Below are 18,220 nucleotides of genomic sequence, written 5' to 3'. Positions count from 1 at the left end.
GGCTTTGCCATCCGACGTTGATGACATTCTCGCGGTCAATTGGCGTCCTCTTTTTATGACGGTCTAAGCGGCGGACGAAGATTGATGACGATTCAAGCAATGATTACGGGGACCTGGCTCCCAAAACAAACATGTCCGCCTTCAATGTTCTTTTGCCCTCACCCAGTATGAGTTTTGTTTTAAAAAGGCTCGTTAAGGGTGGTGGTTGTTGCCCTTTTAACTCCTCTGCTGAGACATCTTTGAGCAGCCAGTGTACGGAAAGCGTAAGAAAAGACACAAACGGCCGATAAGTCGGCTTTCCCCCGGTGTCCAGGCCGTACTGAGGAATGACCGCTAAACAGCGACATGAACATCTCAATGACCATTTTTGTGACCGTGAGCTGCGATAGGACGAGGGGCCGGGTGAATTCTCGCGATATCCTTTGCGAGCGGATCCCTGGATGTGGGAGGAGCAGAGGAGCAGCGAGGGGAGGAGCTTAGGCTGCCGTTGCTGGCGCCCGACAGGGGTGATATTGTTGTTGAGCGGCGGTGTAGTGGTGGTGGTGGTGGTTACGCGCGCGCAAAGCGCGCACGCGGGTCTCCATGGTGAAGGCGGGGGAGGGGGCGGCCTCAGCAAGTGGCAGCGACTGATGTCGCTGGCGGCGGCGGCGGCGAGTCGGATCCCCCTGGTCAGCGCGCGGTGCCATGTCCCGGGACTGCTGTACCCACCTCCTGTGGGATGTGAGGCAGCGGAGTTTGGGGCTGGAAGAGCCCGGCCTGTTGCGGAGACGATACCTAGGTGAGGAAGGAGAAGGGCGAGAGGGCGGGGTCTGAGGCGCTGGGGGAAAGCTGAGGTGGTCGTGGGTCGCCCTTGCCACCCCCCACCCGCCCCTCCTCCGCGGCGCTCCGGCTGAGGGGAAGGGCGGGCAGGGTTGTTGTGCGCTGTGGTGGGGCTGCTTCGCTGACCCCCAGCCCCCTCCTCGGGTCATCGCTCGGGGCGGGGTGGGGAGAAGAGGCGGCCTTTCAGCTATGGTGGTCGGCTCAATAGCTGACCCCATTCCGTCCTTCTCCCATCTCTTGTATATACAGTACAGCAAGTTTCCACGACGGTTTCGTGAGGGCGTTGGGGTGGGAATGAGCGTCGGGTCCTTTTTGGAAAAGCAAAACCAAACTGCGACGGCACGAAACGTTCAGAAGTATTTCTAGTGTGCTTGTCTCTCTTCACTTATAATTCTCCCCCCCCCCCCCATTTGCACTACGCTCGGAGATTTTTCTGAAATCATTTGGGGAGTGGCGTTTCACCCTCTGTTTCTGCAACTTCCCCCTTATCTTTGGATGCTGAGTTGGAACTCGATAGTACTTATTCTATGATATATAATTTTTCACACACACTTGCACCCCCGGCCCCTGCAAGAAGTCGCAAAGGGAAATCAGAACGGCTTAGTGTCTCTGCCTGTCATTGCCATGAGCTAAACAGGTTGTGGATGTATTTAACTGTTGAAGGCATTTTAAAGTGTCATAAAACTGTACCTCCCAGAGATGCCCCCCCCAACTCCCTACAAAGAAGAATGTAGCACTGATTCCTTCTAGTATATTGATTCATAGAAAAGTTTGGCTGTTTTGGCTTGCATTAACAAATCTGCATACATAAATAACTATATATCATTCATGGATTCTGGGTATAGTTTTGTCTTGGGCAATGATAGCTAGTTAAATGTTGCACTTTTTCTATTAGAAAAATACTAATTTCACTGCATTTTCTGAAAGTGTTACAGTATTGTTACAAAAATTTGATTTTTTCTGATTTTAATTCGATTTTTGATATACAAACACAAATATTCTTTGGACTCAGGGACATCTTACTTTTTTACCCAATATGGGAAGTCTTCAATCTCTTCTTTAAGATGCTGCTGAATATGTTACTTTAAAGAGATGAAAATTTATATGATAACATATATTTGATAGTTTTAAAGCAGATGCACCAATCTACAAGGGATATTTGTTCTCATGACTTTCATTGATCTGCTTCCTACTGAACTTGTGTTTGGTATGGATGGAAGTGAAGCATTCATCAGTGATATGCACTAGAGCACAACTAGATTTGGACTTGTTCCACAATCTTTTTTCCACATGTTTTATTACCTCCCTTCCTCTGGGAATTGGCTTAAAAGTGAAATTTAAGACTATTTAAAGTAGCTTTCCCCTCTCTGTTCTTTATCTACGGTCTGATTGACATCATTGTCATTAGGTATAGAATCGCAGATCTAATTGGCTATAGTTATCTTAGGATGATAACTTAAGTGCTGTAACTAAGTGTAAGTGAGTGATAACTAAGTGTAGGAATGAATTGGGGAGGCTAATGCTCAAAGAAGTATTTTATTATTGCAGAAATATTGACTATGTATTCCAATTATTATTTAATTGAAGGAAAGGGGTCTTCATAGATTTTACTGTGTACACCACCAAAAACGGCTCACTTTAAGAATATTTTTTACACCTCTGCTCTTGCCTTCTTCTTCTTTTCTGTATTACAGCAAGGGCACAGGAGCAGAGTGGTGACAATGCTTTTTTTAAGTGATCTTTTGGAGAGGGTCATGGCATGTTACCTTGTTTTACTGTTTGAAAGTTTAGTTTAATTTAGAAATGAGTGCTTAAGATGAGAGAAGTCCTTTGTGTATTTTGATCCAATATAACTTTTAGATGTGTATGGTATAAAGTTTCAATGTTGTTATCTTTTATTTACAGCTTCATGTTTTTCATTACAGTAATAAATAGTACAGCTGAGCACCCTTCTCTATTGATTTGCATTAAATGGTTGCTTATACAGTCATTTAATGTTATCTTGTTGCAGGTTTAGAGTCAAAATATGTTAAAATGCTATACTTGTATATCTTGAAACATACCTAAAGAGCAACACATATTTAAACCAAGTTAATTCAGTAACAGTTTTGAAATTCCTCAGTCATTGTGGCTGAGAAATCTGTTAAAATGTACTTTATATTGACTTGTTAACATTTTGAAGGAATTGACCTTTCCCCCAGAGAACATCAAATCCTAGAGACAAGTAGAATTATATAAGTTTCATAGGCCACACTTTACTAAAGTAATCACCTAAAGTGTTTGAGAATCTGTAAAGAAAGTACCGGGTAGCTAAATCTATAAGCCTTCTTGTCCTCTCTTTTGTTCTTAAAGTGGCGAGTGGACTCATTCACCTGTGGTGTCCCCAACTATGTAGATGAAGGAGACAAAATTTGCTATTGGATAAATTAACTGAAATAAACAGTTTTGAAAAATATTTTTGTCACAACCTTTGTCAAAGAAATTGTTTCTAATTGTAGGTTATATGTTTGGGATATAAAATAATAATTGTAGGTAATGTTTGGCTATGTGATGCTATATATTTGGAGTTTAAAAGCATATTTATATTGTGTTAAGAGTAACTGATTTTGAATTAAAATAGCCACCTCTGGCCTGAGTTAAATCAGCAACCAATATTCTAGTCTGAAATTACCTATTTTATTCTTGTTGTACTTATTTTCTAACAAACCTGCATTTATAGTAGTGTGGGTATTCATAGCTTTATTTAATTTGCCACACTTTTGCTGAGCAATGAGAAAGTATGAAGCAGCTTTCTAAACTCAATCTGTGTGGGAGAAAAGAGCAGTGACGTATTAAAGCAGCTTGGGAGTACTCTAGGATCCAACTTTGTCACTGATCCCATGTGGTTCAAAGTGCTTTCTACCAGTTGAGGCTTATTGTAGATAGAAGTGCAGTAGAAAATTATCAATATTCTGGTATAATCCAGATTAGACTGCAGCCACGTGTTTTGTCTAGGACTGCCTTTGAATACTGTTAAGTAATGAGCTACAGTAGTTCAAAATACAGCTGCAGATTTCTGATAAGGACCAGCCAGTTGGACCATAACTCACAATTTCTTAGATATCTTTACTGATTATTGGTTAGACAGCTTTGGACAAGGGCATTTGGAGGATGCCTGCTGCACAGCTAGTAGGCCCATGCATCTAGATCATTGTGGGATGTGCAACTCTCTGTGTTCCCATCTTCTGAGGTGAGGGGGTGACAAGTGGGGAGAATAGGCTATTTCACTTGTGGTGTCCTGGCTTTGGAATTCTCTTCTCAGCAAGATTTGCCTGGTGGCTTTTTTGATACCCTTTTTGATACCACAATAATACATTTTCTGGGCTTTCAGTTACTTTTCTTTTGGTTTCAACTCTTTGTCTATGCTTTTTATTGTTGCTGCTTTTAGTGTTTTACCATTGAGTTGTTTACAACCTTTTTGCTGTTTTAAATATTTAAATATTTGGTACTGGCTTTGTTGTATGAGCATATTTATATTGAAGGGCAGCATATAAAATTACCAGAAGAAAGTTTTGTCATACCCGTTTACAGACATACAGACAAATTAAGCAGGTGTGGAAAAAGGCAGCAACAGTCCTAAAGCAACATCAGTGTAGTGGACTCAACTCTGGAATTCCCTCCCACTGGAAATCAGACAGGCACTGTTCCTATTAAGTTTCAGAGAACAGCTTAAAACAGTTTCATTTCAGGCCTTTGCATCATGAACATGGTTCTAATGCTCTACACTGATGTTTTAATTTATGTTTTAAGTTTTGTGCGTTGTACATTTTTTTTATTTGTAACCCTCTGAGATGTGGTGAAAAGCAGTGCATAATTTTTTTAAAAAAATAAACCATCACCACCTGTTGTATGAAGTCGGCTTCTGACAGTCCGTTCCAAAAATGTAAAATAGAATTCTCATTATTTGGCCACATTGTCCTGTTAGCAATCCTGATGGGCTGATATGCTAACACTGTCATGAAGGTGGTTGCACCAAGTTTCTTCAGAGAGATACTTTTGCATTAAACAGCAATTCTATAGCAATATCTATACATTGCAATTGCTTGTGTGTTAATTACTGGGGCTATATCCAATGCTGTAGCTCTGCTAGTATAAGGGACTTGTGTACATTGGGACTTCCATTTCTTCTCTTCCATCCTGTGCCCTCCCATCAGCTCCAGAGGGTTGGGGGATTCTGCTGGTGAGTTTCTGCTGGCATAGCATTGTGTACAACCAAATGGAATTAAATATTGGATCATAACTAAAAGCTTTAAAAAAATAAAGTCAAGAGTCGTTTTAATATTTCAAATATTTTATTTCAAAATACAGCTTTGATTAGGAAATGCATCTTTTTTTAAAAAAATAACACTCTAGTTTAGTGAGAGCAGGGAGGATGAAGAGACTGTAAAATAGACTGAAGAAGAGTAAACTAAATTTTACAGAGTATGTGGCTTATTGCAAAATATTTACCATAAACAACAGTAGTTAGAAGTATAATTGTTTAAGAATGATCATAGATTACCTATCTTCTTATAGCATAATCTTTAGTTCATAGCACTGCAGCTTTTAGTTGTGCTATCAAGTTCATTATTAATACGGTGACATTAGTTTGAAAGGGGCTCTCTAATACAGTTTGAAAAAGTTTATAAGTCTTGTGAGAGTTGTTTGCTTAGCATTTCATGTAGGATGACACAACTTCAGCATGCTTGGGAACAAGACTAGAGATACTTTTAGAATATAGCCTTGCTGGTCTCATATTTGCAGATATGTTAATTTTAGAGGTTTGTAAAGTGAATGAAGTATCATTTAGGTCATTTGCTACAATTTAAGTATAGTAGTTTACATAGCAACCTTGACAATGACTAAGTAATATCATTTTTTGTTTGGAAATAGTTCAGTGTAGTAATTTTAGCAAATATTTAGTTATTTTAACACACTGTAATTTTAAAATACCTTCTAAATTCAATGCATTCCTGCTTGTATTCATGATTGATTGATGGTGAGGAGGGCAATACCATACCATATGGGTGACTTATCTAGACATGTACCTGATATATAAAACATGGTGTGTTGCTTTGCTGCCTAAAGGCCAGTGTTATACTAAATCTGCTATTTTAGCCATGCCATACATACATGATAAAAATAATGTGTTTGGCATTCATTCCTTAACACTCTTGACAGGGTTATAGTGCTACCAAGGTAGGCGTGTTGGTAGTGTAGAGAGGTAAATATACCTGAAGGAGTGTCTCCACCCCCATCATTCAGCCTGAGGTTTAGTGCTGAGTGCCTTCTAGCGGTTCCCTCCCTGCAAGTAGTGAGGTTACAGGGAACCAGGTAGAGGGCCTTCTAGGTAGTGGTGCCTGCCCTGTGGAACGCCCTCCCATCAGATGTCAAGGAAATAAACATCTATCTGACTTTTAGAAGACATCTGAAGGCAGCCGTATTTAGGGAAGTTTTTTATGTTTGATGTTCTATTGTGCTTTTAATTCTGTTGGGAGCCTCCCAGAGAGGCTGGGGAAACCCAGCCAGATGGGCAGGGTATAATTTTATTTTTAATAATAATAATAATAATAATAATAATAATGTGGGCCCCCACCTATTTGCAGTGCAGTCTGGACACAGTGAGAACTAGGCCTAAGTTCTTGGTTTGCTGTAGAGAGCGTGAGTTTGTGCTTCTGTTAATGTTGTCTACACAATATGAATGATCACTTAAACCTATAAAAGCATATAGCATATTAAATTTTCTTTGTCATAAAAATAAAATTGCTTTTGTGAACTTAGTATTTTAAATGTTTGACTAAGTCTGTAGCTGTAACTGTTTACCTCAGTTAAAAGCTCAAGTGATTGTAACATTATCAGTGACTAAACAGGAAAGGTTATATTTAGCCATGCACTCATTTAAGATCTGTAGTATGTCTGAAAGTGTAATAAAGCTATCAGGATTGCTACAAACAAAATTCTTTCTACTTGCACAATAGTTTCCCCCCCTGTTCCTGGGTGAGAGGAAAATACATCCCAGCTATTGAAATTAAAATGGGAAGTTAATACTTAAATTTACTTATTGAAGAGTATTTTTAAAAGGTGATACTTTAATCAAAGTATAATGATTGTGGTACTCAGAATACTGAAAAGTTTCAGAATTATCACTTCCCAACATCACATAGAATACTAAAATCTGAATTTTCTTCAGCATTTTTTTAATCCTGTTGGGGACAGATGTCCTTGGTGCTCTGAGCAACACTGAAATTAACAACATGTATATTGATCTGCAAAGAATAGCCAACTGTGCTGCAGGAATCACTCAGTGATCCACAATGTATCTGAAGCTGTCACAGCTCTGGAATCACTGTTAAGTAAAACAAACTGGGAGTGTACAATTTTCTTCAGAGCTAACATGCTTTTTTTTCAGATGACCGTATAATATTTGCTAATGATTCTATGTAAGTGGAAAGGCAAATGCAGCAGCTGGTGAAAAAGATGACATAAAGTCAGACTAGAAAGGAAGATACCAGTATTGAAAACAAAATCATGACAGTTGCCTGAGAAGTCTTGTTAAAATCAGTGTTGAAGAAACTGAAAAAGTTAAAAGCTATATCTTGGCTACAACAAACACATTTTACTGGAGGGCAATAGCAGCATAAGAAATATGGGATGGGCCAGCTATAATAGATTTTCATTGCATGATGATGAGTTTCCAGTGAAGACATAAATATAACTTTACAACACAACTATCATGCCTAGTGTGATAATTTTCTGGAATAGATCTTGTATAGGTTATCTATACTATAGTACCTGTACAAGCATATATGGGTCAGTCATATGGCTTACTTTCAAAAGAGCAAATAGATTTCCTTGCCTTAATATATTTGATCTTGAGAGATCAAAAGCTTCTGCTTGGCAAACCTAAAATGCTTTTGGCCAATCCAGTGGCAAATAGAATATAACATTGATTGCATCAGGGGGAAAACAGGTGAGGATGAGTTGGATACGGGGAATTCCTCTGGTTACAGTGCTCATCTGATGTTAAGTATTAATTTCATAAAATGAAGGTTTTAATACATTCTTACTAAAAATCTTAAGAGTGGAATTCAAAACTTTTATTCACACAAGTCTCCACCTTTCACTATTTCATTCTGCAGCCTCTATGTGCCCCAAAATCTGTTCCAGAGGGTCCCACAACTTCCAGTGCAGACTTTGAGGATGTGGGGGTTGTAAGGGAGAGGAGTGGAATGCAGGCGTGTAGCAAGGGGGGTGTAGGGGGCGGGCCGCCCCAGTTTCCATAATGGAGGGGGTGACAAATTATCAAGGAACAATTACTGCCCTACTAGGGTGGTTCATAAAAAACTTTTTTTTAAAATGCCTGCTCCAAAGGTCTTATCTTACTATACTAGGGATTATATAGCTTTATATGAAATTTAATGCATATCGGTTAATATCTTGACCCCCCTCCACCAAAATAGCTGTTTACTTGGCTGTTTTCCTATGTCGTGAAGGAAGGCTGAAATTTCAGTTCCGTGGAGCACTTACTGTTCCCAACCCTAACCCTGTGGAAAGCCATCTAATTAGACTTTAAATTGATTTTGAGATGTTTTTAGGAGGTAATTTAATTGTTGTTTGATTTTATACCAATGTTACGTTTCTGATGTTAGCCACCCTGAGCCCGACTTTGGCCAGGGAGGGCGGGATATAAATAAAAGTTTATTATTATTATTATTATTATTATTATTACTTGTTATTATTCCTTTGTAAGAAAATATGAAATAACGTAAAACCATTTTTGAGGGGGGGAATCAATGGGGGGGGGTGACAAGAAATTTTCCGCACCGGGTACCACCTGACCTTCCTACGCCTCTGGGGGGGGGTGACAAATTTTTGTTTGGCCCCTGAGTACCAATTTACCTTGCTACGCCCCTGGTGGAATGCGAAATCTTACTGTACAAATGGAATGGACTTGGGCCCTACAATTTTATGATTCTGTGGAATCTGTTATGCATGTGCACAGACATTGTTGGATACAACCTTAAGTGCAACCTGTAATGCTTCTAAGATTGGTAGACTTGATTTATGTTTACATGGGTCTATTTGTAGAGAAAGCTTGTCCAAGCAATACTAGTTTGCTTTTATACGATTGAAACTCATACTGATTTGTATGAGTGGAAAGACATCTTAAACCTTTTAATTACAATGTCTTCATTTACATGATTGTGCATGCATCTTTTTCTCATGGTTTTCTTTACACAATGTAATAATTCATATATTTAAGTGCTCTTGATTCTAGATTAGGGCATATTATTGTTTTCTCCAAAAAAATCACATAACAGCTGAGCAGGCATATGAAGGAACTGATCTGTGAGAGGAAAATAACTATCTAGAACTCTTATTTGTTGACAGGTGGATACAAAGTAGCTAATATTTTATCTTAAAGTATGGGGCGAGTGTCTTACTATATCATACTAAATCTCGGTCACACAATGTTTTTGTTAAAGCCAAGAGAACTTACTCATTTGGCAGTGTTCACTCTTGTCCTTGCAGATGAAACAACAGGAGGGATCAGGGGCATGTGGGATGTGCTATTCCTCAAGGAAGGGACACCAGGGAAAACCAGGACATTTTAAGTGCTGAGGCCTGTGGGGAAATCTGCTCAAGTTTGGGGGCGGGTACGTATTGCCTCTGACATTGCACTGATTGGGTGATGATGCATTATAGTTCTTCCACCTGGACCCATTTTAGGATGGTTCAATGCACGCATGGCTGGATGGAACTGGGAAGGAGCTCACCCATCACCCAGAAAATCCCATTACCTTTAGGAAGGTTCACATTGTGCTTTAAGAATCTTAGCTGTAGAGGCAATGCAATACCTTCCATAGAAAGAAAGCAGGCACCAATGCATATATATTTATAAAACACAAATATATTTATAAAGCATTATATTTTATAAAAATATTAAAAATTACTATTGTAAGTATCTAAACCTTTTTGCTAATTTTGCTTTTTCCCCTCCAGGAAGGAGAGAATTTATCCAAAGATTAAAACTTGAAGCAACACTGAATGTGCATGATGGCTGTGTAAGTGATTTTTTTTGTTGTAGTTTAAAAAGAATGCATGCTTGAACAAGAAGTTAAGTAATAGTAACTGACATTTCCATGACAAGATGAACATGAGCTTTTAGTATTCTTATGTATATCTACTTTATTTTATTTTTTCCCTACTGAAAATTTGTTATAACACATTTTAAAAAACATGTTAGGACGTACAAGATTATTTTTTGCAAGTGTGGTAAGAATTTACTTCTACACCACCTTGTTCTTACTCAGGCAAGGGACCATCTTTTAAATAAGTCAAGGAACCAAGGAAATTAATTCAAAGCCAGCATCCAGGAGGGATCCAGTGTTTATTATAGCTATTGCAATAGGGCAGAGCTCAAATTAACGTAGTTGTTCTAGCCACTTAAGAAGAAGGTCTGACACGAGGAGCATCAGAACAAGGGGTTTATAGGCACAGCACACACAAAGAGTTATAAATATCAAAACATAACATTCTTAAGCATCCTTCTACATACATCAAGAAAGGTTACAGGTAATGGGGATGTTTAAAATGTAAGGCTCCTCTGCAGTTACCTTGGGGTACCCCAAGTGCCCAGGTCATTTTGACCTCAAATGTTGCATTTATATTCACTGTTCCCCTGGCAACCAGACCTTTGGCTGTGTTCCCCTATCTCCCAGGAAGCTTCAAGGATAGCTGATTTTACACTCTACAGTGAATTTAAGATAGAATAACATCCTGGAGGGCTATTTGTCCCACTTTCAGGGTCGGATAGGAAAGGAATGCAGCATTGGAGTCATAAAATACAGGCACACAAAATCAAGCATAATACATAAAGGTTCAATGCAATTAATATTGGAACATTTTTTAAAATAAAAAAATTACACCCTAGGTCTCTAATTCTTACATCACAAGGAATTTGATCTTGTGGAATAAAGGTTTGTTGTGAACATGATAATTATTTTAACCTTCATACATATGTTTTAAAGAGTAATCAAAATATAAAAAATAATTTTGATATTTTCTTTTATCTCTAAAATTAAATTCTCCCGCATGGTCTTTCTCCATAGACTTCATTATAGGAGAGTTTAGATATTCAGTGTTTTTATTCTGGGGATAATTGATAAATGCCCCAGTGAAAACTAGTTAATTTAGGCTGCAACCCTATGCCCACAGGGTGGATTCCAACATTATTTGAGTGCAAGTCTGTTCCACTCAGGCATGGACATTGTTGGATACAATTCTTACTCCATTTTTTGTCCCTGGCCTTGCCTGCCGCTTTTATGTGGCTCTTGGGTTGAAAAAGTTCCCCCACTTCTGTCATATGTGATGTTCTGCGGTGGTATTAACCAAGGAGACTACAAGTGTGTGAGAGAAGTGCTGTTCATGCAGTTGAATATACAGATGTGCAAGTCCTTATACAAAGTATATGCATGATTAGCTGAGCCGTGTTGTTTTCTGGTAAAGTTAGATAGATAGTTTGCATCTTAACATTGTTTGCCCCCTCTTTAGATATTAATTATTGTGTTAAATACTTGCTTACAGGTGAATACAATATGCTGGAATGATACAGGAGAATATATTTTATCTGGATCTGATGATACTAATCTTGTAATTACTAATCCATATAGTAGAAAGGTAAGATGATCTGCTGTCCCTTTATCCATTTTTCTGAATAGTCAAAATGTTATTTATTTTTTTTGTATTTGAAAGCTCTGTATGAGTTTGCATATATCATGGATTGCTTGGTTATTCTTTCAAAACAGTACATCTGTCCTGAGTAGGAGAGTTGCCACAAAACATATTAAGTCCACCAGTTCTGCACAAAAAGTTTACAGTATTATCTTGATACCATGATTTCTGCCTTATTACTCTTTATATTGTCTCACCGTCCCTCACCACCCTGCACTGTACTATTGTATTGTAGTGCAGTTGCTAGAGTTGTGCACTGGTCAAAGCCTTCAGTTATATGAAATTACCTGGGTGGTGTAGAACCATCCAGAGTGTGGTGCACCTTTTTGGTCCAAAGGGCCAGATCCTCATCTGTCTCCATCCCTGCAGGCCAGCTTTGACAGATGGCCAGGATGACGCACATGTCCAAATCCTTTGTGCAGCACTTTCTGAGCACCTTACAGCCAGTGGGCTGTCTGGACTTGGGAACCACAGTGAAAGGGGCTCTGTGCTTACTTTTTCCCAAGTGCCAAGAATAGGTATGGCAAAGTTGCTTTCTGCAAGGATTGACTGCACAATCAAGTTTCACATGGGGACCTCAGTTGCATAGCTGTGCCTCTATACCTGTCCCACATCTGGTGACAGGTGTGGGGCTGATGGGTGTTGTTTGGAGAAAACACTTTCAAGCCAGAGATTCCTTATCCTTGGTGTAGAACAAGAGAGTGGATTATGAAGATAAAATAGTATGGTAGCCTGCTTTTTAGAATAAGGTGAGAAAGATAAATGTGATCAATATTGCTTAATTAAAATGTTAAGCTAATAATCCTTGTTTTCTAGGTTTTAACAACCATTCGCTCAGGACACAGGGCAAATATTTTTAGTGCAAAATTTTTGCCATGCACCAGTGATAAACAGATCGTGTCCTGTTCAGGAGATGGAGTCATTTTTTTTACCAATGTTGAGCAAGATGCTGAAACCAACAGACAGTGCCAATTCACATGCCATTATGGAACTACTTATGAGGTACAGAAAATTAATATTTCTGTTGTATCTTATAACTATAAAATCATGAGTGCTGACTGTTGCTGGTCTATTTCCCCCCCACACTCTCTGCAGTTTAATAACCTAAAGTTTGGCCCAATTAGATAATATGGTCCAAATTTTCTTGTTTACATTCACCTCCTATTGTTTAAGAAGATCGCATGGGCATGATTTTTTGTACCTTGCCTTTCAGTCTTCTAGAGAACACCCTCCCACCTCCAAAAACAATTTTTATACTACTGTATAAGGCAGCCTTACATTATCACATTGCTTTTGTTACAACTGATTTGAAACACCCCTTTATTTCAAAATCAGCTTTCCATGAGGTGTGCAGGTGGGAGACTATTTTTCAAGAACATAATCTCAAGCCTCCTTGCATACACAAGTTGTTATATGGTACTTTGGATCCTGGCTTTTATTTTCAAGTGTTTAAGGTTGTTGCCATTTTAAAGTATACAATTTGCTTATGTTTCAGATCATGACAGTCCCCAATGATCCCTATACTTTTCTATCTTGTGGAGAAGATGGAACTGTGAGATGGTTTGATACTAGAATCAAGACAAGTTGCACAAAAGAAGATTGTAAAGATGTAAGAGACACTTTTATAAGAGGGTGTGAATAAAGAGCTATATTGTCTGGCATATCATAGTACTATAATATTGAACAGATATGAAGAACTTGATTTGGTTTGAATTCAGGCTTTTAATGAACTATTTGATATGTTACAGCACTTTGTTATGGAGCATCCTTAAACTCAATGATAATTAGATAACATAAGAATCAATCCAGCTGTGAAAATTATCTACCAAATTCTTTATGACTGTAATAGTAATAGGATTTATTTTTCTAATATATACAGATGCATACCAAAAGAGTTGCTTCCAAGTATGCATTTTACTTAACTGTTTTACCTCATTTTTATAGGCTATACGCAGTATTGTTCCTTTTTATGTTGAAACTATTTGTGGTACTTAATCTCATTGCGTTCCTCTTTACATCCAATTATCTGTACATAAATCTGTTGTAGCCCAATCCTTTTAAAGTAGCTTAGGCAATCCCTGCCCCTTGTGATTTTCTTTCTGGCCTCTTTTTATGAGAAAATCCTAGACAGATGAAAACTTTGTGTTTACAGCTGCAAGTTGATGATACTAAACAATGATTTTGTTTGCTTAGTTTTTCTGCAGTGGCCATACCCATCTGTTGTCCAGTAACATGCTTAAAATATATATTAACAAGGGCCAATTAGCTTTTTCTAAAATACGACCATATTGATTTTTTTCTAGGATTATATTAGTTGGTGTGATTTAATGCCACTTGTTCTTGTACATTTTAAACAAGTACAATATTTTCCTTTTGTTCTAGGATATTTTAATAAACTGTAGGAGGGCAGCCACCTCTGTAGCTATATGCCCTCCAATACCTTATTATCTTGCAGTTGGTTGCTCCGATAGTTCAGTAAGAATTTACGATCGACGAATGCTTGGCACAAGAGCAACAGGTAGGACAATACTTGCATGATATTGTAAAACAGCTGGCTTTTGAGTACCATAGTTGAAGACAGTGAACCTCTTAATGAGATGATTTAATGAAAAATATATTTTCTGCATAAATGCAGAACTTCTCATAATTTTTAAATTTATATTCATGAAAACTTGTATCACACTTTAGAAGGTCTCCTGTAATGTGGACTGAAAAGTATTGATGTCCTAAAGTGATATTTTGAATATGATTTAGAGGCATGTATGCACATTGGCATTATTTTATGTCCCATAGAACAATTCTTCTCTCCGACCTGCTCTTTAAAATTGACCTTTTAAGAACAGTTTTCAGGTTTGCTACAAGAGCTGCTGCAAAGTCCAACTTAAGGGGGGGGGAATGTATTCTCTCATTCAATAAATTTGAGTGAACTCCTTTGATTTGCAGCCATGGTAAATAAATGTAGAAATTCTGCTGTTCTTTCTGTTTATTGGTTTTGTGTACAGTCATACCTCAAGCTGCGTACTCTCCGTGTTGCGTACGTTCGACTTATGGACTTCCGCGACCCAGAAGTCCTTCCCAGAGCGCGTGCGACACATGGGTGTGCAGAAGCGTTTTGCGCACTTCGCGCATGCGCAGAAGCGCAAAGATGCGTGAACTTGCAGGTTTGGGGGGGCGTTCGTGTTAATCACGCCTGTGTTACGTAGCGCGTCCGGAACGCATTGTGTGCGTAACACGGGGTACCACTGTATTAAGAAATGATGGTGGTCTCATGATGCTTTTCAGAGAATATCAACAAAAGGGCAAGCCCTGACTCTGAAGATTGACAATATAAAATTTGACATGGGAGGAATATTGAGGCAAGGATAAATGGGAGAATATGAAAACAGTTAAATTACATGCATTTAGGCTTGATTTCAGTAAAGGATAAGAACTTGAGTTGTGCACTTAATGTAGCTAAAAATGCCTAGGAAAGGCTGCAGAATGTGATTTATTATTGCTCTACTCTTTGTTAGAAATTATGAGGTGTGGAAAAAGCAGATGGATAGATGGATAGGATAGAAAGTTTCCATAGGGAGAGTGAGGTTAATGTAAGTACTGTGGAATTATTTTATAGTCTCATTGTGATATTAATACTTTGAATCTAAATTTCTGTTTAGATAAAATATTCTAACTAATATTAGTACAGTTTTTGTTTCCAAATACTGTACATGATCCCAGTTGGAAATTATGTAGCCAACATGATAATGTACAACAATATCGTTTAACCAATCACATTGGATACATGGCCAGTTCGGAATGACAGCAGACAGCTTTTACTCTGAATTGGTGAATGCTTTCATTTCATTGTGCCCTCCAAAAATTGGCAAAGAGGAGATGCAGTGTATGTGGCTTTAAATTGTAGCAAAATGGCAAGTAAGGGGAAGTAAATGGGGCATGACTGAGGCTTATAAAAGAATGTAAAAAAAAATAGACGTTTTAGGACTCATATACACAGTATAGGCATCCGTTGCGTGTAATTTCCTTGCACACCGCCATGTATATGAGTGGTGCTAGGAAATAAAGAATTCAATTCAAACCTGGAAGTGGCGGGAGAAAGTTGGACAGTCCTTGCAAAGAGACCCTCCCCAGAGCCTGAAGAGGATATCAATGAGGAAGGAGGAAGCCTCGAAGAGACCTGAGGTGCAGCAGGTCCTAACAGCTGATGTAGGGGGTAGTGCAGCAGCAGCAGCTGCTTTCCCGTGCGTCCTCCAGCTTCCTGCTGTCCCAGAGCTTCAACTATAGCTGTGGATGTTTTTGGATACAGTATTTTTGGTATGGATTGAAGAGAGAGTGGAAGAGAGGGTGTTTAGAGGGTGCTCTCGTCTCTAGTCTCTATGCAATTTCAGTTATGCACATGGGGTCTTGGATGGTAACTCCCTGTGTAAGTTGGTTTAGACAATTTATAGGTAGCTTTCACTACCACAAAATGTGATGGTTTAGACCAGGGGTGGCCATCTTCCAAGAGACTGCAATCTACTCACAGAGTTAAAAACTGACAGTGGCCTACCCCCTTTTTTGGGGTTCAGGTCAATGTTGTTGAGCTTTTTTTTTAGGAAGGTGAGCCATGTTTTGGGGGTTTGGGTCAAAGTTGTTAAGTTGAGTTTTTCATAGGATGGAAAGCCATGCTTTTTGGGGTTCGGGTCAAAGTTGTTGAGCTTTCTCTGATCTGCCAGTAGATCACATCTACCTTTTGGACATGCCTGGTTTAGACGGTCCAGTTTAGATGGCTTTTAAAAGGGATCAGAAATATGTAGTAGAAGGCTCATTTGTAAAAAGGCCAAACTCACTTTCAGCTCAGCACTGGAAAGGAATAATATATATGTGTTTTTATTGATTAGAATATGTGTAATGGAAAATTAATTCAATTATTTTTTAATGTAGGTAATTATGCAGGCCGAGGTACCACAGGATTAGTGGCACGTTTTGTTCCTCCCCATCTGAACAACAAATCCTGTAGGGTAACATCCCTATGCTACAGTGAAGATGGCCAAGAAATTCTTGTGAGCTATTCTTCAGATTATATATACTTGTTCGATCCCAAGGATGACACAGCTAGAGAACTTAAAGTTCCGTCTTCAGATGAAAGAAGAGAAGAAGTAAGTGTTCCATGGTTACTGGTGTTAAAAAGACAAAAGATAGTTAATATGTAATGCTAAACTAAGCCATAGTTTAGCATAAAGACAGACCTCAGGAAAGGAGATCGTTGCCATTTTGCTTCTTCAGTTTATTATTATTTATTGAATTTATATACCACCTTATACCCGGAAATCTCAGGGCGCTTCACAGAACAAAAAATAGCAGTTTCCCTGTTTTTGCAATGTTTTGAGCTAATCTGTGGTTTGGATTACTATGTTGTCCAAACTTGGGCTTGTGGTTTGTCTCACTCCAGATAAACCACCAACCAGATTTGAACAACATGCTAAGCCAAACTATGGCTTAGCTCACAGCACTGCAGCAGCAGGACTAGAGGAGCAAAACTCGCACTAAGCCATGATTTAGCTTAGATTTATGTGTAAATCATTTCATTAGTTGTACTGGAAAATGTTTATTATTTAAAAAGGTGCTGTGTCTTAGTGCCATTTTAACTATTCCTTTATATAAGATTGTTTGAAACAAGAGATCAGTATAATTTTAATGTTAGGTTATTAGAGATTTTGCTTGTAGATTCAAATTCAGATCCTACAAAGCTGAGCAAATAATTATAAATATCTTCTATAAGATTGATTTAGTGAGAACATATACAATTATCCTGACTGGAAAAATATTTAAATAACTGTATTAAATACACCGTTAGTTACATATACTGTAGTTACATTTAAAATACACATTTTAGTTAGAGTGGATAGGTTTTCATGTAAATGACAGTAGTTGCTTGTGCACATGTTGCTTGCTGTGCACAAATTTGGCCCCTGTCAACCTGTAATATGACTGACCTTCCTTCCATTAAAACACCATAAAATTCACTAATTTAAATGACTGCTAGTATTGGACAAAGAAAATATTTCAGTTGTATAGTGTTAAATCATGATCAAATTACAAATAAAGCTGGCAGGTTTCTCATTTGCCATGGTGTTTTGGTATTCTGAATATATTCAGATGTAAACCTGCCAGTCTGTTCCAAGCTATGGCTGCAAAAACTTTCTGGACCAGTTTACCAATATGTAATTCTACTCTAGATATAGAAGCAGCCATGTGTTGATAACAGAATGTTTCCTTGAAGACAGAAATAGCAACATGAAGAGTTCGTCTGGCACTATATGTGAGAATCCATCAATAATATTACCCCTGCCCCTAAAACTGTCCTGTCCCACATATGAAAAAAGGAAGTCTGTGTTGTTATCAAGCTATATGTAAACTCTGAAGTTTTTTTTAAATATAGAAATGTTGATATATAAAAAATAGTTTATTAAATGTCTCCTTCCCACCGCCAATAATATTGATTCAATCATTTCAATAAATTCTACAAAATGTGATGGCTAGAATTCAAAAGAACCACACTAGTTTCACATGCCCTAGGGCTTAAATTTATTTAAAAATTGCCACACCACATCCAAATACCAATACTTATTTTTGAAAGTAAGAGAAGTGGGATCCTGAGGATCATTTAGTC

At 38.2% G+C, this 18,220-nt stretch overlaps 1 protein-coding gene across 4 annotated transcripts in view; it reads left to right on the top strand.

Moving 5' to 3' along the window:
• The first annotated feature begins 531 nt into the window (after positions 1-531).
• The window catches only part of DCAF6 (DDB1 and CUL4 associated factor 6), a 48,196-nt gene continuing 30,507 nt past the window's right edge, over positions 532-18,220 (top strand). For 2 of the 4 annotated variants that reach the window (XM_033146764.1, XM_033146763.1), the window contains exons 1-7: positions 532-778; positions 9,841-9,902; positions 11,425-11,517; positions 12,388-12,573; positions 13,067-13,180; positions 13,954-14,089; positions 16,492-16,706. In XM_033146764.1, coding sequence (XP_033002655.1) covers positions 685-778; positions 9,841-9,902; positions 11,425-11,517; positions 12,388-12,573; positions 13,067-13,180; positions 13,954-14,089; positions 16,492-16,706 — 900 coding nt within the window. In that variant the 5' untranslated portion in view covers positions 532-684. Of the gene's footprint in view, positions 779-9,385; positions 9,495-9,840; positions 9,903-11,424; positions 11,518-12,387; positions 12,574-13,066; positions 13,181-13,953; positions 14,090-16,491; positions 16,707-18,220 lie in introns of those variants that run through there. The other 2 variants (XM_033146765.1, XM_033146766.1) reach the window with 2 other exon arrangements.

This window comes from Lacerta agilis, chromosome 4, assembly GCF_009819535.1.
Source record: "Lacerta agilis isolate rLacAgi1 chromosome 4, rLacAgi1.pri, whole genome shotgun sequence".
NCBI classification, from domain to species: domain Eukaryota; kingdom Metazoa; phylum Chordata; class Lepidosauria; order Squamata; family Lacertidae; genus Lacerta; species Lacerta agilis.
The sequence above is the reverse complement of the archived record's forward strand: the minus strand, read 5'-3'. Positions and strand labels throughout refer to the sequence as shown.